The 24813-nt window shown below is 42.6% G+C and overlaps 2 protein-coding genes across 2 annotated transcripts in view; both read right to left on the reverse strand.

Moving 5' to 3' along the window:
• The window catches only part of C2H19orf53 (chromosome 2 C19orf53 homolog), a 6507-nt gene extending 2408 nt beyond the window's left edge, over nt 1-4099 (reverse strand). Inside the window, exons 1-2 of the mRNA XM_042455305.1 lie at nt 3945-4099; nt 840-895 (exon numbers count right to left, since the gene is read on the reverse strand). Coding sequence (XP_042311239.1) covers nt 840-895; nt 3945-4047 — 159 coding nt within the window. The 5' untranslated portion in view covers nt 4048-4099. The remainder of the gene's footprint in view (nt 1-839; nt 896-3944) is intronic.
• A 5991-nt stretch (nt 4100-10090) lies between these two features.
• On the reverse strand, nt 10091-24505 carry YJU2B (YJU2 splicing factor homolog B). The gene is made up of 10 exons (XM_042452803.1): nt 24371-24505; nt 19973-20013; nt 18904-18957; nt 17185-17267; nt 16887-16942; nt 15823-15883; nt 15059-15201; nt 14791-14963; nt 12519-12657; nt 10091-10726 (listed from the first exon to the last, which is right to left on the reverse strand). Exons 2-10 carry the CDS (start codon nt 19973-19975, stop codon nt 10317-10319), a joined length of 1122 nt encoding a protein of 373 aa, XP_042308737.1. The 5' UTR covers nt 19976-20013; nt 24371-24505; the 3' UTR covers nt 10091-10316.
• Between the last annotated feature and the right edge of the window lie 308 nt (nt 24506-24813).

Raw genomic sequence — 24813 nt, forward strand, 5'->3', positions numbered from 1 at the left:
CACTGATACCTCCACATTCTCTGGGGTCAACATCTGCTATACATTGACCACAGAATTGCACTGGAGGAGTTACAAATGCCTAGTGGAGTGTTCTCTGTAGAAATTTCTAGGTCCTTCAGTGCGGCTTTTGGTGGAAGTTGACCATAGAGTTGCGCTGGAGGACCTAAAGATTCCTAGCGAGAACATATTAATAAAATCCGTGAATAATCAAACCCGCAAAAGTCAAAGCCGCAAATGTGGAGGGACGAGTGTAATAATAACTTAATTGCCATGGTTGCATCCTGCGATATTCTGGGATTTGCAGTTTGGGGATGGACACTAGATCATCACTCTGGCTGAGAATTCTAAAGGCCCTTATCCAAACTGCAAATCCCAGGATTTAAAAAAGAGAGAAACATGGCAGTTAAAGTGGAACAATGGTGCTATAACTGCATCCTTTGAAAGGGCTTCAAGAGAGTATTCTGCCAGCACACTAATCTTGTTGTTGTGGTTGTGTGCCTTCAAGTCATTTCTGACTTACGGCATCCTAAGGTGAATCTATCACAAGGTTTTCTGGGGCTGAGTGTGTGTGACTTGCCCAAGCACACCCACTGCCAAGATGGGAATCAAACCTTGATCTCCAGAGTCATATTCTAACACTCAAACCACTACACCACAATGGTTCTTATACTGACCTTACATTGGACAAAAAAATGTCTGTGCCACTGAAAGCCCTGGGTGACTGGTACACATGCCAATTGATGTATGTTCAAAAAGTGCAAGCCTTAGCTGCTGTGAAAAGGCATCTCTGTGGAATCACTTTTCTCAAGTCTGCCACTTTATCATGGAGAAAGACCTACCTTCTTCAGTTTCTGCTGCTGGATCACACGGGCCTTCTTGGGAGCAATAATGCGGCCTGTGACAAGAACCCAGAGAAAGCAGATCAAATATCATTATACTGGCCAAAAAATGTTATAGTAGGCCTTCTGGGATTTGGTTCCCCTCACAGATACCAAAATCCATGGATGTTCAAGTCCCATTAAATACAATGATTTAGTGAAATGATATCCTGTATATAAAATAGCAAAATCAAGAAATGCTTTTTGGAGTTTATATTTGCCTTGAATATTTTGAAGCCATGGATGGTTGAATCTGTGGATACAGAGGGCCAACTGTATATTGGTCACACAGGCGAATAAAATAGAATTCATCTACCATGTCTACTATTTATCCAGAAAGAGGCAAACATTTCAAGCCAGGTTACTAAACAACTGCCACAGTTCAATTTCTTAAAATTTTTTTGAAGTTTCCACTGTGATCTGACTCAGGTGCTGTTTCAGGGGAGACAAAAATGTCATGGTCACACTACTCCATTACATCGCTCTTGTGATTCCTCTTTAAGTGCCAAGGCTCCATCCCACAGAATCCTGGGACTTGTAGTTTGGTCTGAGGCACTAGATTTTTAAAGGCCCCGCCCTCAATCCTGCAAATCCCAGGATTACATAGGATGCTGTTGTGGCAGTTAAAGTAGAATCATTCTGCTACAGGATGACAGAGAACCATGTAGAATTGCACTGGATACATCTGGATTTATGCGTGCGCGCACCCCCCCAATAATTTAACTATCAATGAACTATCAATGAAGAGATGCCTTCGACTTCATATCAATAAACTGTTGTATAAGAAAATAAATTCTTTCTGTCTCAGAAACCTATGTTGTTGTTGTTAAGTGCTGTTACTGTACCCCAACTCATGTCAACCCTACAGATGAGACATCTACAAGTCCTGCTGTCCTTCATTGCTTTGCTTAGGTCCTATTAATTCATAACCCATGACCTCCCTGGTTGAGTCTATCCATCTGGCATGTGGCCTTCCCCTCTTTCTACTACCTTCTACCTTTCCTAGCATTATTTTCTTTTCCAATAAGTTGTGCCTTCTCATAATGTGGCCAAAGTACGACAGCCTCAGTTTGATCATCTTGGCTTCCAGGGAGAGTTCTGACTTGATCTGTTCAAGTATCCATTTGTTTGTCTTCTTGGCCATCTATGGTATCCTCAGCACTCTTCTCCAACACCACATTTCAAATGAGTTGATTTTCTTTCTCTCTGCTTTTTTCACTATCCAGCTCTCACATCTGGGGAATACAATGGTTTAGACGATTCTAACTTTGGTATTCAATGCTGTGTCTTTACTGTTTAGTATCTTGTTTAGTTCCTTCATGGCTGCCTTTCCTATTCCTTAACCTCGGTTTCATCATCTTCATTCTGCCTCAATCTGTTCTAGGATCCATTTGTTTGTCTTCTTGGCCGTCCACAGTATCCTCAGCACTCTTTTCCAGCACTCCATCTCAAATGAGTTGATTTTTCTTATCCACTTTCTTTGCATGCAGTGATGGGGAATAAAATGGATAAGTGTTCAGTTGTATATTTTTGCACTTTAGGATCTTATCCAGTTCTTTTAAAGCCTGCCTGTATAGAATTATTTGTTGCATTAACATTACACATTTTCTCCAAGGACCTCAGGAGTTCTACATGACTCTCTCTGCAGAACTATTCTCACAAAAACAACCCTGTAAGGTGGATCAAGCCAAAAATCAGCCTGATCCAAGGTCACCCAGCATGTTTCAGGACCGACTAGAGATTTGAACCCAATTGTTCCCAGTCTAGTCCAGTTACATCTTACTTGTCTTCCAATGAATGAGGCCAGACCTCACTATGCCGCAATCTTTCATTGTTGCGTGTCTTCAAGTCCTTTCCAACTTACAGCGACCTTAAGGAAATGAAGCTATCATGGGGTTTTCTTGGCAAGACTGATTCAGAGGAGGCTTATCATTGCCTTCCCCCGAGGCTGAGAGAGTGTGACTCACACAGTGGGTTTCATGGCTGAGCTGGGATTCAAACCCTGGTCTACAGCATTGTAGTCCAGCACTTAAATTACTATGCCATGCTGGCTCTCGTTTCTGACTTATCCTGGGGTTTTCTTGGCAAGATTTGTTCAGAGTCTGTTTGTGCCACTGCCTTCCCCTGAGGAGGCTGAGAGAGCGTGAGTCACCTGAGGTCACCCAGTGGATTTGCATGGCTGCATGGGGATTCGAACCCTGGTCTCCAGAGTCACAGTTAGGGTGACCAGAGGTCCTCCTTTTCCAGGCCATGTCCTCCATTTCAACCTTCTGTCCAGGAGGAATTCCAAAATGTCCACCATTTTGAGGATGACCAAGAAGCCCATTGAGTAGCACCACAATTTCTGTTCCCTTTGGAGAAGTGCATCTACTAGGCAGGATGTCTTTGCTGCAAACAGAGGGACAGGATGGATCTTTTTAAATACATATATTTTTCATCAGAGCAGCAGCAGACAAGACTCGCCCTCAGAGCCCCAAGTTCATTTGTGTCTATGACATATGTTTATGCGCTGGGATTCGAACCCTAGTCTCCAGAGTCACCATCCAACATTCAAACCACTACGCCAGGCTGGCTCATAGGGTTTTCTTAGCAAGATTTGTTCAGGGGAGGGCATGGAGAGATCTTGTAGCACCTTTGAGACTCAATGAAAGAAAGACATTGGCAGCAGGAGCTTTCCTAGACTTTGTGCATTTGGTAGAGTGGAAAACCAGGTACAGACATACTGTGTGTGTATATGTGCGTGTGTGTGTGTGTGTATACACATATATATGAATGACATTGGTATGTGAGGATGTCAATTCAAATTACAAATTAATTCAAATGTTCAGGGGAGGCTTGTGTCCTGGCTTTCCCCTGAGAAGGCTGACATGTCTAATGGGTTTCACTTTCATGGCTGAACTGGGATTCGAACCCAGGTCTTCAAAGTCAATACTAGATTCAAACCTGTTAAGCAGGCTGCCTCTCTCTTGGGACATCATTCCCATCCCAAAGCCTCCCCCCTGGAGCCCAAATTGGGGATTCCTCTGTTTTGGCTCCTGCACTTCCAGCCCTCCTTGCCTTCCTTACCTCCCTTCCGAGGAGGAGCAGCACTACTAGCCGCCTTGGCCTTGGCCTTCTTCCCCGCAGAGCCTGGCTTGCGCGCCTGGAACTTCTGCTTCCCCTGCGCCATGATGGCTGCTGCAGAAAGGAAAGAAGGAAGGAAGGAACAGGAAGGGGAGGAAGAAGAAGGAGCACAAGGCCCAGGAATGGGCGCCTCTGGTGGCTGAGCCATTCAGTTGCACAGGCAGCATATCATATCATATAATGATATACGTACTGTACTGTAGTATACTGTAATCATTATGTAGAGAGATCCTCTTGCAGCCCCTTTGAGACTCACTCAAAGGAAGAATGTGGCAGCATCAGCTTTCCCCTAAACTTCAGCCTCAGATACTATAACATAATATGCTCAGCATCTTCCATAACCTTTAGAGAGCTCTGGCAAATGCCCATGAAAATGTAAGGTCTTACCACTGACTGAATAGCAAAGAAGCCTCAGCTTTCCTTTGGCCTGTAACAAGATGTGAAAAATCAAAACTAGTTCTAAGTAGCCATGGTTTGGAGAGGAGAGAGGGGGGGCCCTGCAAATGTTGTTGTGTGTTTTCAAGTGATTTCTGACTTATGGTGATCCCAAGGCGAACCTATCCTGGGGTTTTCCTGGCACGATTTATTCAGGGGAGGTTTGCCATGGCCATCCCCTGAAGCGGAGGGCATGCGACTTGCCCAAGGCTACCCAGTGGGTTTCATGGCCAAGTGGAGAATCGAACCCTGGTCTCTAGAGTCATAGTCCAACACTCAAACCATTACACCACACTGGGCAATACAGGTTGAGGTGCATAACCATTCCCCTTCGAATTATTCTTTAAATTTCCCAACGGTTTCTAACAGTAGTTGCCAGAATATGTCAAAGAATTCTTCTGTATGAAGCCGAAGGCTTTCATGGCCGGCATCCATAGAAAAACCCACAAAAAACTTCTGTATAGTGCTTGGATTCTTCTATATATAGTCACTTTGACTCCAGAACTGCAACGGTCCTTCATCCCTTTCAGACTACAGAATTTTATTGCTATTGTTCCACTCCAGCTGTCATGGCTGCATCATCCCATGGAGTCCTGGGATTTGTAGTCTGGGCAAGCACTAGAGCTTTCTGAGAACTCTAAACATCCCTCTCTAAACTGTGACTTCCAGGATCCCATAGGATGTTACCAGCTGAAGTGAGCTCATAGCTCATAGGCTGCATCCACACTGCAGAAATAATCCAGGTTGACACCATTTTAACTCTCATGGCTCAATGTTATGCAATTCTGGAATTTGTAGTTTTGTGAGATATTCAATCTTCTCTATCGGAATCTGGTGCCACAACAAACTACAGTTCCCAGGATTCCATATCACTGAGCCATGGCAGTTGAAGTGGTGGTGTCCACCTGGATTATTTCTGTAGTGGAGATGCAGACTTGGTCTTATCTGATGTTTTAAGATTGTTATCTGTCAGAGACAGAGTAGAACAGAGTAGAACGCTGATATCTTTCTATATCAGTTCAGCAAGTGGCCACATCTTTTGTACATTACATATTTGGGAGGGGTTGAATTTTTCAAACTGAATTAACCTGAATGAATAGTGAACAAACCATGTATCCATAAGACTGAAGCTTTCCAGCAGTATCCCAAACCTTTCAGCTGGTCTTGCTCAAGCCAGGTCCTATTGTTGCTAACCTTGAACAGTGTTACCAGCACTGCCGAAGTAATCTGGTTTGACACCATTTTAACAGCCATGGCTCAGTACTATGGAATTCTGGGGAGTGCAGTTTGTTGTGGCACCATAGGTTGAGGGTGACGTGAATTTGATGCCAATAAAATATGCCATTTTATATAAGGGTCACCATTTTACTACACCATTTTGTATAATGGAACTAGAGCAACCACTGATTTTGGCATCCACAGGGTATCCTGGTACCAAAAACCAAGGGCCCACTGTATATTTCTTTTGACTCACTCTTTAAACAGCTTCCATCTTACTGCGGTCCTGTTGCATTAGTTGGACATCTTAATTCCACAATGTACTTAGTTTAAAGTTGTCAGTGATGCCAGAGGACAGGGACTTCACTAGGAAGGTGTACGGAGTGAGGACTGCACCAGTTGCCACCCTGAAGAGAGTGACACCAATGCTCCCTAAACATTTGCCTTTTGGCAGAAATGGGCTTTGGCATTTGCCTGCGTCCATTTAAATGCTGAAAAGATGGTGTGCATGGTGTGAGGCACAGTGGGAGGAGAAAGGATTGGGTTTTTTATTATTTTTAATTTTTAAATTAAAATTATTAATTAAAATTTTTACAGTTTTAATATTTTAAATTTTTCTTTAAAAACATCCCAACTTACCAAAATTTCACTTCAGCCACAGGAAACTATGTACCCGTACATGTAAATACATTTAGGCTGTGCATATGCTATTATAATTTATTCATATAATTTTAATTTTGCTAGTTGTTTGTGTCACAACTATGACCATTTTGTTCATCTCAACCCATAGTGACCCTACGGATGAGACATCTCCAAAACCCCGTTTTCCATTGCCCTGCTTAGGTCTTGTAAATTCATACCCATGTCCTCCTTAATTGAGGCCACCCATCTGGCATGTGGCCTTCCTCTCTTCCTACTTCCCTCCACCTTTCCCAGCATTATTGTCTTTCCCAATGAGTCCTTCCTTCTCATGATGGGTCCAAAGTACAACATCCTCAGTTTGGTCAGTTTGGTCATCATGGCTTCTAGGGAGATTTCTGGCTTGATCTGCTGTAGGACCCATTCATTTGTCCTCTTGGCTGTCCATGGGATCCTCAGCATTCCTCTCCAGCACCACATCTGAAGAGATTCCACCTGAACATTAGGAGGAACTTCCTGACAGTTAGGGCTGTTCGACAATGGAATGCACTCCCTCGGAGGGTGATAGAGTCTCCTTCCTTGGAGGTCTTTAAACAGAGGCTGGATGGCCATCTGTCAGGGATGCTTTGATTTGGATTTCCTGCATGGCAGGGGGTTGGACTGGATGGCCCTAGTGGTCTCTTCCAACTCTATGATTCTATGATTCTATGATCTCAAATGAATTGATTTTCTTCCTATCATCTTTCTTAACTGTCCCGCTCTCACATCCATACATAGTAATAGGGAATACAATGGCTATTTACATTCAGCGATATAAAGGAATTACAATTTATGAGTAACATTAGTGCAGAAAACATTACTAAGGATACTGTATGGGATGGGATGGGAGGAAGTCAATGAGGGTGTATAAAGGCAAACAAAAACTTATGACACCCAGGATAATTTTTAAATACAATGAAAATTAAATCATTAAAATAAACTTGAAGATGCATTTTTAGTTTGTTCATAGATGTTTTTCTTTATGCATTGTTTTAAATGTTTTTTATTGATTGTGTTGTGTATCATTTCAGGGGCCCTTGTGGGCCGCGACGTGATACGTAAATGCCCTAAATAATAAATAAGCCAGGAAAGTCCATAGGACTGCAACTAAAAATCTAATGGATTTTATGGCGAAAGGTAAGTTAGATATACTGGATATTTTCCAGCAGCAGCAGGCAAAGCCTTGTAGTTTTCTGAGCCAATGTACTGTGCACATGCTCACAGGCCTATTTCAGATATTAGAAAGGGTAGTATTGCAATCCAATACACACGCTTATTAGGAAGCAGGTTCGTCTGAAACTAACAGGTAGCCAAGTGTAATTTCTGACAGAAAAGTAGGAGTTCATTAATTTTATACTAAGTTCATTAATTTTATATTTAGTAAATGGAAATGTGTGTGTGTGTTTAAAAATACATGCACAAGTTTACACTGAGAAACTTGTCCATCTTCCATTTATACAGAGTGCATGGCAGGGTGTGTGATAATAATATTAATAATAATAATACTGTTTATTTCTAGCCCGCTTTTCCAAAGATCAAATGATGCTGTAGCCCTGGAAAAAGCTTGGAATATTTTTGGGGGCTATTCAATTTTCTGCCTTCACTCTCTACAGAAGTGGATCTTTGAGGATTAGAAAGAAACTGGAAATGATATGAAGCCACACAACCATAAAAACATAATACTCGCAGGTCTACTTTTTTAGAGAGCGCAGACTTTAACCCCAGAAATTTCTGAGAATAGCCCCTGAAAAAGGCCAATTGATGATAAGTCCAAAATGCATTGGGCTTTTTAAGACATAAACAATTTTGGCCATCGTATAGCAGGTAGGACTTTGCCACCTTTCATTCTCCCACTGTGAATATGTGCTTTCCAGGCCTCATTCCCACTACCTTTTAAATCGGATCGTGAATCGGTTTGAACCAGTTCAAACGACCCTGGTATCCGAATTGCTGAAGTGATTCCGAGAGAGGGGCCATGCACCAGACCCATTTAACCTGCATCTTTTTGACGCTGGTTTTTTCCACTTCTTTTTCAATATATTGATTCTATGCAAGTGTGAACCACATGCGGATCAGAATTGATTCAAATTCCCTCTTCAGCTGGCTGGAACCAAATCATTTTGAATCGATTCATTTGTTAATAGGAAGCACAAGTGGATTATATTGGAGGAAAAAATGTGTTTGGGGCAAATGTAGTGTGAACCACGCTCTGCTGTCGAATCGATCCATTAATTCGGATCACACACCGATTTATCGTAAGTGGTAATGGGGCCCCAGGTTTTTATTTTTTGTTTGTTCTGGTATTGTATAGAAACCACGACCAGTTAACATTGACAGAAATGTTTGTTGTCCCACACTTTCCCCCTTTCAAATGTGCTTGCATGGTAACAAATGGAATTTCATCCTGCATTCCTGTTAAGCATCATGTTTTCAAGTTGGAAAGTGTTTGTGCCATGCAACAACAAACTCAGAGCCATCGAAAAACAACAACACTGACTTGGAATGGAAACTGGAATTTCCCACAAAGCATGTCCCACATCTTTGTACTATGCAACTAGAATATACAGTACTATTTTCCAGTTCTGTGGCACCTTTGGATGAGTATTTTTGAATACATACAAAGGAACACAGTGAGAATAAAGCTTTAAAACAAATAAACAAGCTGAAGAGTTATTCTCAAACTGGGACAGGAGTGTATTGAAATTGTAGGACAAAAGACTATTCTGTTGTAGGTAGAAATAGAAGGAGCAGAGGTTCAACAGCAAAGTTGCCAAAATTATTATTAACCACAACAGCTCCCAAAACCAAGGGATGTATTGAGCCTTTTCCTTTGCTCTGATTTCAGAAGGAATTCTAAAATCTAGCTGCTTCTATCTCTGAGACTAAACATGGTCAGTATCCACAGATACACATACCAGAGAACTGTAGCAGGACAGAAATATTATTATTTTTTACAACGAACGGGGGGGGGGGGGGGGGGGGGACAAAGACCCTGAAGGTTTATGTGCATTGTTTGTGTTAGATAGAAATGCATTACTTTTTTCATCTATTATGATTTCAGGATAGGGCAAGTCAGAATTTTTTTTAAAAACACTCATCTCAGAGATCCAATGAAACCATTTTCCTTTACTAACAAAAGCACAGTACCTTCGAGCCCTGTTCCTGATTTAGCAGTGGTGCGACTGGACCACTAAGAAGCTCAATTTCATATTTGTTTATAACAGGAACATGTTAAAAAAAAGCAGAGCAGTACACATATCAGGAATCAGCATGAGTGTGGGCACACTGTGCACCATAAAATGAGGCCTCATGTGGAAACCAGAAAACCATAAATTTAGACAAAACAGTTTTTGTCCTCATACTATGGGTTAAAATTGGAAGACAATTTTGTGGTGAGAGGACACTCTTCACTTTCCTATGCATGCAAATATACAGTCATGGCAGTGTGATCATGTTACTAATTCTAAAAACATGAAGGGATCTAAAATTCTGACCTGTTCTCACTTTCCGTATCTTGACCCAGGTATGAAAATTCATCCTTTAACCAACAGCAAACAAAATTCCTGTTTCAAAAGCACAATCACACTAGTTTAAGGATCTTGAGTTGGTCCAGTATTGTTTGTAATATGCAATGATCCTTGATTTCATAGTTTTTTTTTAATTTTCTCTGCAAGTGTATAGATTGAGGATCTCTGTGTGTAGCTAATGTTTATGTGTGTGGAATAGCTGGGTTCTGTTCAGAACAAACTAAGCAGGTGTGTGGGAATAGTGCTTTTGTTTATTGGAAGGGTTCACGTTTAAATAATCAGGAACTGAGTTAAATACACCCCACGAAAAGGCAGAATGTAACTCCCAAGGGGCACACAAACACATTATCAGTCTCTCTCTGACACTCACTCACACACTCTTACTGCTTCTCTCTATGCAGGCATTGAACTGTTACAGTACTGTACAGTCTCTCGTTTGTTCCAGTCATATTTCTGTTCATAGTTCAGCTTCAGGATCAGATGCAGAGTCTGAATAATCTGCAACTAAGGAAGCAGCCAAACTGGATGGGGGGCTTCCTTCAGCCTTTTGGGGACCAACCTCAGGCCCCACAGGTAAGTCAAGGGGCACTCCATCTGCATGACTGTCCTGGTCCTGTATGCAAACTTGGGCTGTGACGTCTGAAGAATCACTCTCCTCCTCCATGGAAGACCGTTCCTTGTCTCTGGATTTCCGACGCACAACACCCAGGCTGTTCATAGCTACTGGTGACTTGCCAGCTGCAGATTTCCCAAGGAATGCCAGTCTTTTAATGGTGTCATTAGCTTTGGTGTTTGAGGCCTGGCCGGGTGAGAACCATGGGCGGTCAGCAATCTCACTGCGCTTTTGCTTCTGTTTGTCTTCATAGGCTGGAAGAAGAGAGGAATGAGTTATCATAACTGAAGACAGAAATGTGTGTCATTTATATTATGAGTTGCATTTATATTCGGATTTTCCTCCAGTGTGATGACACATGGCTCTCCTCCCTGCTATAACAAACTCTGAGGTAGGTCACACTGAAAAGAATATGAGTGGTTCAGTGAGTTTTTATGATTCACTGGGGAACCTAGGTCTCCCAGTCAAAGATATGAGGTGGAAAATTTTCCAATCCTGTATTTTTCAGTGGAAAACTTTCGATCCCCCCTCCACTATTTACCCAGTTTCCCAGCTTGTTGTACTACAATCAATCATATCATTAGATGGGCTAAATATATGAAGTTCTGGTGATTCTTTAAGCAAGCAAACTTTGACAAATCCAAATGGCCAGAAGAAAAGAATAACAAAATGCACTGCTAGCCTTGTTTGAGTATTTCAAAATTTCTTCCTTTTCTGTCAGTCACAAATGCAAGTAGTCAAGACAAAATGTGACAATTTTGCCCTTGTCTATTAATTCACATCCATCCTTCAGTGAAATAAAAAGCTCAACCGACTACTGAATTAGAAATTTCTCAGTTTGAAATGGAACTGATAAGTAGTACAGAGTGAGTGAGTGAAGCTGAATGTACTACAGTTACAGCTCAGCAAAAGAAAAGTAAACCTTTAATGCATCTCTTTAGGTATGTGTCCTTAAAAATATATTGTCCTTTTAGATGTGGCCATTTTTGTTAAATATAAGGGAACTATATGTTAATCACTTTTCATTATTACAAATATTCCAATAAAATAAATTTCCACATAAAGCTTGGGATTTGTTCAGATATAACATTTAAACCAAATGTACTAAATCAAATGGCATTATTTGGAGTGCTGGGAAATTTTCTACTTTTCTCAGAAAATCCACATCACTATTCTCAGTCCTCAGTCCAACACCCTAAACACGTTGCCACACTGGCCGTGTGCAAGAACTTTTATACCAGGTCATATTATTTACCCATTTAGTTAAGCATACTCTAACCAACAGTGGTTTTCCAGCATCTCTGTGGCAGCAAAAACCACCTTTCCCATAACTGTCTATTGACTCAGTTTTCAACTAGGAAGGCTGAGGGACCTTCTGTGTGTAAAGCATGTGGTCAGCCACTGAATTATAGATAGCTGCACCTCCGCTTGCTTGGCAATATTATAAGAGTAGGCAAAGACCTTTTCTTCAGAAAGGCAGACTTCTGACAATTAACCAGAGACCCTTTCACACTACAGTGGTACCTCGGGATACGAAATACCCAGGTTACGAAATTTTCGGGATACGAAAAAATCCCATAGGAAATCATTGTTCCGGGTTACGAATGTTTTTTCGGGATACGAAGAAAAATTTTGGTGCTTTTTTCGGCTTTTTCGCACGAAACGCGGCTTTTCCCCATTAGCGCCTATGGCAAATCGGCTTACGAAGGCTTTTCGGGTTACGAAAGCGGCCGCGGAACGAATTAATTTCGTAACCCGAGGCACCACTTACATAATTATAGTACCATGATTCCACTTTAACTCCTTCCTATGGAATCCTGGGGCTAAGTTTGGTCAGAGGCACCAGGGAAGCTCACTGGCTGAGAATTCTTAGTTCCCATCCCTAAACTATTAATCCCTATAGCCATAAGATAAAGCCATGGGAGTTAAAATGGAATCACAGTGCTACAATTATCATTATATTCTCCAACTGGAGAATCTCTGTATCTTTGCATCTCCACCCTCTACTCCCATGAAAACTGCCACAACAGTTATGTCTCCACATACAGCCAAGGCTCTGATATTTGAACAGCGCTGCCAGATGTCGATCCTCATCAGACTCTCGTACAAGAGGGATGTTCAGATTTGCTTTTTTCTGCAAAGCTAGATCCTTCTTCTCTTCTTCTTGCAGGACCTTCTTCTCTTCCTATAGCAAAGGAAAGAGAGGAAAAGAGTTAAGACCAAAATCTACAAGTCCACATTAGCATTAACTAAAGCTGTGGGAGACTGAGGTGGAGCAAAGCAAAAAAGCCAGTAAGAAAGGGCCAAAACTCTATTATTAGAAATCTTAATATTCATTAAAAATAAATTCCTGCATATTGCATAATACGAAAGACTAAGAGAAGTATGCTGGCATGGAAGACACTAAGGCTGCATCCACACTGCAGAAATAATGCAGTTTGACACAGCTTTAACTGCTACAGCTCCATCCTATGGAACACTGGGATTTTTAGTTTTTTGTGGCACAAAAGCTCTCACAAAACTACAAATCCCAGAATTCCATAGGAATTCCCCAGGGCTCTGCTCTGGGTCCCCTTCTGTTTTCTCTCTACACACTGTCCTTAGGTAAACTCATTAGCTCTTTCGGTTTTTCCTACCATCTGTATGCCGACGACACCCAGTTGTATCTTTCCACCCCTGACCTTTCTCCAAGGCTTGAACAGTAAGTCTCGTCTTGTCTCACAGCTGTCTCGCAGTGGATGCGCCATCGGCGCTTGAAGCTCAACATATCCAAGACAGAGCTTCTTGTCTTTCCCCCTAAGTCTGCCCTTCAACACTCCTTTTCTGTCTCTGTGGACAACATTTCTATTCAACCAGTCCAGCAAGCCCGCAGTCTTGGTTTTATCTTTGATTCTTCTCTGTCGTGTATCCCTCAGATCCAGACCACAGCCAAGGCTTGTAGATTCTTTTTGTACAACATTGCCAAAATCCGACCATATCTCTCCGCCTCTACTGCCAAGATCCTGGTCCATGCCCTAGTGATCTCATGACTTGATTACTGTAACGTCCTCCTGGCTGGGCTTCTTCTTTCTCACCTCCGTCCTTTAATCTCTGTCCAGCATTCAGCTGCACGCATTATCACATCCGCCCACCGCTGTGACCATATCTCTCCTGTGTTGGCATCCCTTCACTGGCTCCCCCTCCCTTTCCGCATTCAGTATAAGCTCCTACTGTTGACGTTTAAAGCCCTCCATGGACTGGCCCCTCCTTATTTATCAGACCTTATTTCTCCTCACCTTCCCACTAGGGCCCTCTGTTCTGGTAGTCAAGGTCTGCTGTCTCAGCCCAGGATTTCCTCTGCCCCATCTCAGATTCGCCCCTTTTCACTTGCTGCCCCTCACTCCTGGAACCTTCTTCCCCTGCGACCAAGAGCCATCACTTCTTTAACCAGCTTCAAAAGGGAGTTGAAGACTATCCTGTTCAGAGAGGCATTCCCAGGCATTGCATAATTGTCGCTTGCTAATTGATGTTCCTTTGTTGCCTGTTTTATTGAATCATTTCCTGTATTGCTATGTCCTCCCTCCAGTCCATCTCCCCGGATCCAGGCCTCGGAGGTAGAGAAGAACTGTTGGCCCTCATCCCCTTCCCCTTCTCCTTTTGTGTCGTGTCTTTTTTAGATTGTAAGCCTTAGGGCAGGGAACCGTCCAATTAAAAAAATTGTATGTACAGCGCTGTGTAAATTTACAGCGCTTTATAAATAAAGGTTAATAATAATAATAATAATAATAATAATAATAATGGAGACATGACAATTAAAGTAGTGTCAAACTGTATTAATTCTGCAGTATGGAAGCAGCTTAAAACATTTTAAAGGTTAGTGACTTTCATGGGCATCTTCAAAAATAATTGAAGTCTGGGTAAGCAAAAGGTGACTAAATTAAATGAACTTTAATTTGTTAATTATTGGTTGTAGCATTTTTATGGGCTTGGGAGGAAAGGGCATACTTATTCATCTCCTATAGCTTTTTTTGTTTCTGGTACATAATTGTAATAGGAAATGAAAAAATATAATGTTAAAAAGGATGGTAACGTTTCATTTTAAATATCTCAGAGAAATACTTATGTACTTTTATTTAAATTTAATCATTTATAGTTGAAGTTTAGTTAAGTGCACCTTATTAAATGCTTTGACTGTCCAATTTTTCTTTTTTTAAAAAGGCTTATTAATAGGAATGCAGTTGTACTTCTATGCTGCAGTTCTTCATCTAGGCCCATGAATCAATTTGTTCTAGAACTGTGAAGAGAAATTATCCTTCTCTATCTTCTTCCATCTGCTTACCCTGAATTTCTGGCGAAGGAGGCTGTTGAGGGCAAAGTCGTCTTTCCAAGCACTCTGGGCCTCCTGGATGTTCTGCAGGGTGGGGAGGGCTCGCTGGAGTTTGCTCTGATCTTTGGAGCCATGCTCCAGCCGATACATGGCATCTGTCTCCAGCTTCTGCTTCTCCTCGTGAGCTGAGAGCAGATACAGGCATGAGGCCAGACCAAGCCAAGTCATATGAACCCTCAAGGGCCCCAACAGCAGGATGGGCACTCCTCCCCAGGCTCACCTGTGGCCATTATCTGCTCATTGGCTTCCCCATCCCAACGCTCTTCCTTGCGCCGGGCACCACTGACGATGACATAGTCACAATTGGCAGGGTCTGTCTGCATTTCAATGTGGTTGGGACAAAGATGACACTTCATACGGAACCTGCAAAGTGAGGATGCAACACTGTAGGAAAGAATGGAGGAAAGCTATGTGCTGTTGAGGCTATGAATGGAATGGATTTGTAAAGACACCCAGCCTCCTACCATTTCAGAGGTTCTCAGCCTTTAGTCCTCCAGATGTTCTGGATTTCAGCTTCCAGAAGCTGCAACCAAAATTGCCAATGGTGAATGATTATAGGAGTTGAGGTCCAAAGCATCTGGAATGCCAAAGATTGAGAATCACTCTATCAAGGACCATGGTGAACTGCTGTATCTTCCACAGTAGATCAAGATGTCCCACGGGGTGGTTCATGCTCTGTGCTGCAGGCCATGCTCCACATTGAGCAATGGCTGAGGGATGAAACGTCACCCCAAATGCCCATGCTTCAGCTCACAGATCTGGACTTGCACACCACTATCAAACACATGCAGAGTTACATATGTTTGCCTGATCACAGGATTAGTCTAACACTGGATACATGAGCAAAAATTACATATAGTCTGGCTAGCTGCCTTCTCCTCTTGCCAGAGCCCCATGCCTCCAACAAAGTCCCCAGTGCCCAGTTAAGCCACCACAAGAGCATCCGTAAAGACAACAAGGCCCCACCACTTTCACAATACAAACCTGTAGATGGGAGTTGTGTAATAATTGCCAACCTTCTTCTTCTCCGCATTGTAGCGAACACCTGTAGCAAAGGGGGGAGGGAGTGAATGGAGGATTAATGTAATGTACAACAGCTTTCCTGATTACACTCCTTGCCCTGGAATCCTGCTATCAGCCATGATTAGATTTTACATATTTGAAATATAAAACAAAGCCCCAAATCCACAAAGGAGCGATGCCTTTATTGGCCAGCCAAAATGCACAAATCACATGATGTAAAGAAGACTGGCATCTTCATTAGGCAAAAGATGTTTTTAAAAATCATACAGGTGGAAGAAAAGTGACTGGTACTGTACGGCAACAATGGCTCAATGCTATGGAATTCTGGGAATAGTAGTTTGTTGTGGAACCAGAGCTCTGCTGGTGATACCAGAGCTTCAAAACAAACTACCATTCCCAGAATTTCATAGCATTGAGATGTGGCAGTTAAAATGGTGTCAAACCAGATTAATTCTGCAGTACAGATGCAGATGCAGCCTGTGTTGGAATCCGTCTGCCTGCATTGAGATCCCTCCAACTGAACTACAGCAGAGACAATGTTTATATAAAATGTAGGCCTATAAGTCCAACATTGTCATTCTTCTTCTTCCTGTATGATTTTTAAACATATTTCACCGGATGAAGAAGCCAGTAGAGCTTCAAAAAGCTTGCATTTTGTGTTTTGTGCAATTTGGCTGGCCAATAAAGCTATTACTCCATTGTGGATTTTGCTTTATTTTGTTGTATGGCCAGCACGGCTATCCCGAAAAGATTTTAAAAAATATGTAAACTCCACTTTTCAGCCTACTTTACCAAAATTGCTAGATTGGCAACACAGCAGAGGGAAAACTAAAGAAAAAAGGAGGGACTTAAGATTTTTGGATGGCGGTCAAACAGGTACCATTCCTTTTTTGCCTGGTTTGATTTTAGGCTCCCTCTCTCTCGCTCTCTTTCTCTGTCACACACACACACCATCTCTGAATCCTGCTAAATTCTTCTCACTGGTTACTTTGAAAGCTTGTCTGGAGGCTGTACCTCACACTTACCCATGCCAATGTGGTTCTGGCAGCCATCACACCAGATGTTATAGGGCATCTCAAACCTTTAAAAGAAAAAGGAGCCGAGGGAAGTTTACTGCAGGCCATAGAAACATCCAATGGCTACAGCTACTTGGAAAGTAAGCCCTGGGAATAACAGAGAAGAAAGGTGGCCTTTTCCAATACTCCCTTATTCCAATGCTAAGACAACCATGAGTTAAGACATCCTTGCCCTAATCACCAAGGAGTCCATCAGTCTCTCTTTTACGTATCAAGCACATAAAGGATTATATGTAGGTGTCCTTACCTGATGATGAGGATGCCCTGGGAGAGTTTCCGTGCTCTTTCCCGCAATGGATGGCTGTTGCGGTACTTATTAAGGGAGCCATGCTGCAAAAAGAAAGGGATTTTAGATTCTTATATATTTGGGGGAGGAGGAGTACAACCCATAAACCTTTACTTTTGCAGCCCCCAAAGCCCCCCAAACACCCCAATTATTAAAAGATATAATTTTAAATGCCACCTTTGGATAATTTGCATCTCAGATTTATACCAAAATTGGAGCACTGCAAAGCTGTAGTGGCAGCAAAAGAGCCAGCTTTTTGTAGGCTCAGAAAGGAGCAGCTTTCTGCCACTTTTTATTGCATAGGCAAATAGTTGGATTGGGGCTGCAGCATGTGGCTGCCATAGTGCCATGGCACACGGTTGCACTGCTGCCCCAATCTGACATTTTGGGGTGGTCTGTTTCGCCCCTAAGACTCTTAAGCCTGTTCCAAGCAGTCAGGAGTTATATCACATATAAAATTAGCCTCTCCCCTAGTTTCACTCACTGTAGACCCTTTCACACTAAACAATTATAGCACTATATTCCATTTCAACTGCCATGGCCACATCCTTTGGAATCCAGAGTTTTGCTGTTTGATCAGAAGCACCAGAGGAGCTCACTGGCTGAGAATTCTTAATGCCATTTCCTCAATGCCCTAGGATGTTGCCATAGTAGTTCAAGTGGGATCACAGCACTGTAACTGTATAGTGTGGAAGGCCCTGACATTTCATTCACTATGCATACAAGCCCTTCTTCCATGGTATGGATACATTGCAAAGGGAGAGGATGAACAAAAGAAAAGGCCTATAAACTCATCATACAAGCAAGAGCCAACTTTTATTCATGCACTTCCCATATTTGCAGTTAAATGGCTTTGATACAACATGAATAGAACAACAGAGTTGTTTTATAGGGGTGGAGATTTCTATCACAGACTGCTCACCACCACACCATTGAAATGGAAACATTTATATGAGAAAGGAGCTGCTTTAAGTTCACCAAGGAAAGAGATAGTAGGCACACAATCAGTTACTGTGGGATAAAAACTGAATTTGTATCAGCATTGGATTTCTCAGAAACTGAACTAGAGGCTGGAAGAAGAGAAAGTCATCTGACCCAGGCAAGAGGGAAGACTTAACACATCCCCCTTTCAACTCCTGAATGAGTGCGCCAATGGGCAGAGAGTTATTTCCAGAAACAGATGTAATGCCTGTGCCCTAAAGTGACATAGGGTGACGACCTCTCAATTCCTTAGCAAGAGGATATGGCTCAAATGTCCTAGGATATTTTTCTCTGTGTATGTCTGGGTTGGTGACCTCAAGATAGCAAGTCGGAATCTAGGTCACATCAGGGTAATATATACAAGGGATGGGGAACTCTTGCCCCTGTGGACATTATTAAAACATTTATATCCTGGCCTGTATCACAATATCACATACATGTCAGTCTATAACTCTCCAAAGCCTTCATCCATGCTGGGTGAGGTTTGTGGTAGTTGTAGGCTAAAAAATTCTAGAGGTGCCAAAGTTTCCTACCCATAGTGTAAACAAATATGAAAAAGGAAAAACATACTTTTCTAGACCTGTTTTTAGTTCAACCCAAGAATCCCCTGTCTCACAATTAGGAAAATGTTCTGTGCAGAATAAAATAAATGTATATAGCACACCACTGGAAGTCTAAGGTGCCTGGATTCTCTCTTACCTTGGCAGGATCAAAATCAGGTGGATAGTACTTATTGACTCCTTTTCTTTCCCCCTGTAAGTCAACAAAGACAATGTTAGAATTCTGTTCTCTCATCTTAGCTCAAGCAATTCAAAATGCACAGACAGGCTACAATCATAAGCAGGATTTTAGATTGGGAGAGCAAGAGAGGTTATGGGGGGGGGAGCCCTATTGGTTATGCTGGTTGGAGGATTCTGGAAATTGTAGTGCAAACAAGGAACCTGTACAAGTTTTAGCTAAATTATTCAAGGTGGCAAATCTCCATCGCATTTCTTGTTCAAGCAGTTACATTCTTCAAGGAATAGATGCATATCAAAACTACCCCGTGCTAGTTTTTACTTGATAACATCACTAGCATCTTGAAAATGAGGGGTCAAGTCAAGCAAATTAGTGTGTGCACATGTAAAAACAGTCAGTACCTATGTGGGAACAGGGGGACTTGTACACATGGCTATTGTTAGTTGCACAAGCGAAGCAGCATACAAAAGGTGCCACATTACATGTAACCTCACGTTCATACAAACTATGATTGGATTCACATTGCAGAAATAATTCAATTTGACAGCACTTTAACTGCCTTGGCTCAGTATTGTGGAATTCTAGGAATTGTAGTTTTGTGAGACATTTAGCCTTTTCTGTCAGAGGGCTCTGGTGCCACTACAGTTCCCAGGATTCCATAACATTTACCCATGGCAGTTAAAGCGCTGTCAACCTGGATTATTTCTGCAGTGCGGATGCAGCCTATATCCCTATAAAAGCAGCATTTTCTACCAAATATGAAGCAGTTCTTCAAGGGCACTAACTGCATGTAGACTTCTGTTTCCTCAGCATGGAAGACAATGTTAGGAAGAAGGACCACAGGCTTCAAGTGACCACTGAGGCTTAAGGAGCAGTTCAGATGGGATCAGAGGCCTCAAGGATCACACAAGGCTACTATTGTGTTTGTAGTCAGGTCACACTTACACTGATGCTACTAGCATGAACCAACAGTTCCAGGAGAGGCCAGACACATGTCACTGAAAAGCACACAATCATCCTATGCACTCACCATGGTGATGGAGGTCTAGGCGATCAGCTGAAACAAGCAGCCTAAAAGAGGAATAGGAGAAAGTTATTTCAGTCATTCCCTAGAGAAAGAAGAACAAACATTTTTGGTGTTCAAACCAGTAACCTGCCAATCTCAGCATCAGAATCTGTTTTTGATGCCAGAATGTTTACACAGACTATGCAATCACAATATACCTCTGAGCAGGTGTGCCTTCCCCTCATTGCTCCTCAACATCTAGCCCACAAAAATGTAGCTAAGGCTAAACAGTCTCTTAGAAGTAAACTATTGATCTAGACATTTAGCTACAAAACTAACTTTTAGAGGAAGTGAAAAGTGAGAGAGACAGGAAGAAGTGCCCAGAAACTCATGCATCACACCAAGACCCAGAAGCAGGTGGAAGACCCCTCCATCCATCCCAACTGCCACTGCCCTGGCCTTGGAAGGAGAGAAGAGGCAGGCAGTGCTCCACTATGCCTAGACCCCGAGGCAGATGGGCCCCCCTCCTTCCATCGCAACTGTCACTTCCCTGGCCTTGGAAGGAGAGAAGAAACAGCAGGCAGTGTTCCACCATGCCTAGACCCAGAAGCAAATGGAAGGCTTTCCATCCATCCAAACTGCCACTGCCCTGGCAGCGAAAGAAGAAAAGGCAGACAGAGCTCCACCACACCTAGGCCCAGAAACAGCTGGAAGGCCCTCCAGCCATCCCAACTCCAATCATCTTGGCCTCTGAGGGAGAGAAGCAAGCACAATTCCACTGTCTTGGTCCAGAAGTAAATGGAAGGCCCTTTCTCCATCCAAACTGCCACCATCTTGACCTCTCAGGGAAGGAAGAAGAGGCAGGCACAGCTCCATCATGCTTACACCCAGAAGCAGATAGAAGGCACTCCCTCCATCCCAACTGCCCTAGCCTTGGAAGGAGAAAAGAAGAAGCAGGCAGAGCTCCACCATGCCTAGACCCAGAAGCAGATGGAAGGTCCTCCATCCATACCAACTGCCAATGCTCTGGCTTCAAAAGGAGGGGAAAAGAGGCAGTCTCTGCTGGATTTAACCTTTCGCTCACAATGCTATCCTCTTTGCTTTTGTGTCATGTCTTAATTAGATTGTAACCCTGAGTACTGTTCTTTTACTTGTAAAGTGCCATGAACAATGATGGTGCTATATAGATAAATTATAATAATGATAATGATAATAACAATAAAGAAATTATACTTTGACATTTCATTCCCATTAGTGATTAGCAAGAAGATACTTAAGAAGCAGGATGTGACAGTGACAGGCTGATCCTGTTATTTGTCTCCAGTGTTTAGAAAATAGGTGGGAAGCCATCAAAGAGCCACACACCTTCTTCTTCCCCCAATACACACACATGCAAACAAATGCACACTATGCTGCACCCAATCCTTTTTCAAAACTGGAAAATTTTATCCAGTCCTGAAAATAATGCTGTCCTCGCAGATTGGAGAAAGAGCAGAATATAAACATAATATAAAGATGAGAGGCAGCATGGTACTGTAGTGCCTTGAGCATTGAACTGCGACTGTGGAGAGCAAGGTTTGAATCCCTGCTCAGCCATAAAAACTCACTGGGTGACCTTGGACAAGTCACACTCTCTCAGCCTCAGAGGAAGGCAATGGCAAACCACCTCGGAACAAATCTTGCCAAGAAAACCCCACAATAGGTTCATGCTCAGGTTGCCGTAAGTCAAAAAAGATGTGGCTGCAGCAGTAGCTTCTAGAGAAATGAGTAGCTAATTTTAACCTTTTTTGCACCAGGAAGGGCCAGTTGTCACACAGGGAGTGGGCCACACAATCGTTACCTCAGAATTAGAGGCAAACCATTACAGAAGTTCCAAAAAGTGTCTTCTTGTCCATGACACTCTGCCATCAAGGCCTGTAGCAGCTGATAGCTTCCATGTCGGTGAGGTGGTAAATCCATTTGGGATTTTAACTGCCCTATCCTCAAAACAGGTTCAATACAGCTCCTTCAAACTGCTCAGAACCTCCTTCCTTGGAGGTCTTTAAACAGAGGCCTCTTGGGAATTGGCCATAAATAAGAAATTGACAACCTTGGGTCTGCTGAAGGATTCTATTCTGAAACTAAATTTCGACCAGGCTAAATTGGCTATAAAACAAAGACTGCTTGACATTGAAGGCCAGACAGAGATTGCTGCCTTTCCTGGCCATATTTTGATTAATAGGCAAATCCTGGTGTCTTCTCCTGCTCCATATCTGTTTCAAATCACTCTACCTAAATTTAGAAGAGCGTTTTCTTTGGCACGATTTAATGCCCTCCCCTCAGCGGTTTTGGAAGGCAGGTTCAAGAAAATTCCCTTCCATGCACGGCTTTGTCCCTGCAACGAGGGAGACATTGAAACTCTTGAACATATATTCTTATATTGTCAATTCTATAAAGATTCCCGACTTCAACTGATTACCCCTCTTCTGGGAAAATTTACAAGTTGTACAGATACCTCACTTGTTTGTAATCTTCTGAACTGTCAGATACCTAGCATTGTATACAAAGTAGCAAAATTTTGTTACATTGTATGTAAAATACGTCCTCTAATGAAGAGATGAAATTGAAATATTAACTGAGACCAATATTGATAGAGAACTGGAAGCTATCAGAGTCAGATGCGGACTGTGTTTTATGGCTCATGTCTTGTCCTCTGTGATTGTATTTTATGCATAACAATTGCATTTTATCCCTTTATCTCTTTTATCTCTTTTGCTATTCATAGCTGTAGTGCAATCTAAAAGTTTTTACAATTAGAGCTTAATATTGGTTTTTATGATTGCTATTGTATTTGCTGGTCAATGACCGAATAAACTTTATTACATTATTACAGAGGCTGGATGACCATTTGTCAGGGATGCTTTGATTGAGAGTTCCTGCATGGCAAAATGGGGTTGGACTGGATAGGCCTTGCGGTCTCTTCCAATTCTACAATTCTATGATTCTATGAAACCTGGCACAGATTTACCATTCCAGTGACAAAGGAAACACCTACTGCTGCTGATCAAAACCCATCATTCCAATGGCGCACTTGCAACATCACTGTGGCGCCGCAGAAAGAACCTGGAAATACTGGGTTCTTTTTGCTCCACAGGGACAGCGCACTGTCCCTGCAGAGCAAAAACGGGAGCCAGCAGGCCACCTTTTCTCAGCGGTCTGTCCTGCACCTCAGAATCATAGAACCATAGAGTTGGAAGAGACCCCAACTGCCATCCAGTCCACCCCCTGCCATGCAGGAACTCACAATCAAAGCACCCTGACAGATGGCCATCCAGCCACTATTTAAAAACCTCCAAAGAAGGAGACTCCACCACATTCCAAGATAATATATTCCACTGCGGAACAGCTTACTATCAGGATGTCTTAATGTTGAGGTGGAATCTCTTTTCCTGTAGTCTAAATCCATTGCTCTGTGTCTCTGGAGCAGCAGAAAACAAGCTTTCTCCTTACTATGACATCCCTTCTGATATTTAAACAGGTCTATCGTGTCACCTCATAACCTTCTCTTCTCCAGGCTAAACATCCCCAGCTCCATAAGTGGCATATGACATGGCTTCCAAACCTCCTCTGGACACACTCCAGCTTGTCAACATCCTATCTTGGTTTTTATTCCACCTTTCCCAACCTAATATCACTGGCCTTGCTGGTTTGTAATTCTAGACATTGTACTTTATACTTTGTATGCATAATGAGAAGGAAAGGCTCATTGCAAAAAGCAAAAATGCTAGGAGAGATGGGGGGAAGTAGGAAGAGAGGAAGGCTGCATGCCAGATGGATGGACTTTCTTAAGGAGGTCACAGGTATGAATTTACAGGAACCAAGCAGAACACTGGAGGACAGGGGGTCTTGGAGATGTCCCATCCACACGGATGTTAACAACAACAAGGTGAACCTATCATCATAGGGTTTTCTTGGCAAGCTTCCTATGCGCTTCCAAGTCATTTCTGACTTATGGCAACCCTAAGGTGAACCTATTATGGGGCTTTCTTGGCAAGATTTGTTCAGAGGGGGTTTGCCATTGCCATCCTCTGAGGCTGAGAGACTGTGACTTCTTGCTCAAGGTCACCCACTGTGTTTCATGCATGGCTGAGCCAGGATTCAAACCCTGGTCTCCACAGTGAAGTGCTTAATCCATTGGGCCAGACTGGATCATGACAAGCTGGAACCCCTTCTTCAGGCAGAGGAGCCCTCTCCAGGGTGCACCTTGGCAACCCTGTCTTGGTTGGGGGCTATTATTAGAGAAGGAGATTTCCCTCCTCCCTCCCTTATATCTCTGTGTTGCTCCAAAGACAGCCAGGGACCCGGGGAAACCTTTGGGGGTGGAGGTGGGTGGCTGGGGAAGCCACCAAGGAAGGAGCAGGACTGGCTGGGAAAGAGACTCACCTGCAGCAGGGAAGAGCAGGAGGATCCCCCCCAAAAACAGGACTTGAACTCAGCACTCTCCTCCTCTGCAATTCTGGGCTCTGCTCCGCCTCTTCCTCTGGACTGGAGCATCATCATCAGCCTGCGCCAGAGGAGGAGGAGGAGAGGCAATCCGGATCCTGCTTCCTCTGGAAGGAGGAGCTCCCCTTCCTCTCCATATCTTGCAAAAAAGAAAGGAAGGAATATATAATCTTGAAAGAAAGAAGGAGAGTGAGAAGAATAATATAAAATCTTGCAAAGAAGGAAGGAGAGTAAGAAGAAGAAATAATAACAATAATATTGCAAAGAAAGAAGGAAGGAGTAAGAAATAATAATAATAATCTTGCAAAGAAAGAAGGAGAGTAAGAAATAATAATAATAATAATAATAATAATAATAATAATAATAATAATAATAATAATAAT

This window comes from Sceloporus undulatus, chromosome 2 (assembly GCF_019175285.1).
Source record: "Sceloporus undulatus isolate JIND9_A2432 ecotype Alabama chromosome 2, SceUnd_v1.1, whole genome shotgun sequence".
In the NCBI taxonomy this organism is placed as follows: Eukaryota; Metazoa; Chordata; class Lepidosauria; order Squamata; family Phrynosomatidae; genus Sceloporus; species Sceloporus undulatus.

What these genes read in the sequence shown, in the direction of transcription:
- YJU2B (XM_042452803.1), bottom strand. An exon ending in CTGATTTTGATCCTGCCAAG is followed by an intron (nt 17,268 to 18,903) that starts GTAAGAGAGAAT and finishes TTCTTTTTGCAG; the next exon opens with CATGGCTCCCTTAATAAGTA. An exon ending in TGAGCAGATAATGGCCACAG is followed by an intron (nt 14,964 to 15,058) that starts GTGAGCCTGGGG and finishes ATCTGCTCTCAG; the next exon opens with CTCACGAGGAGAAGCAGAAG.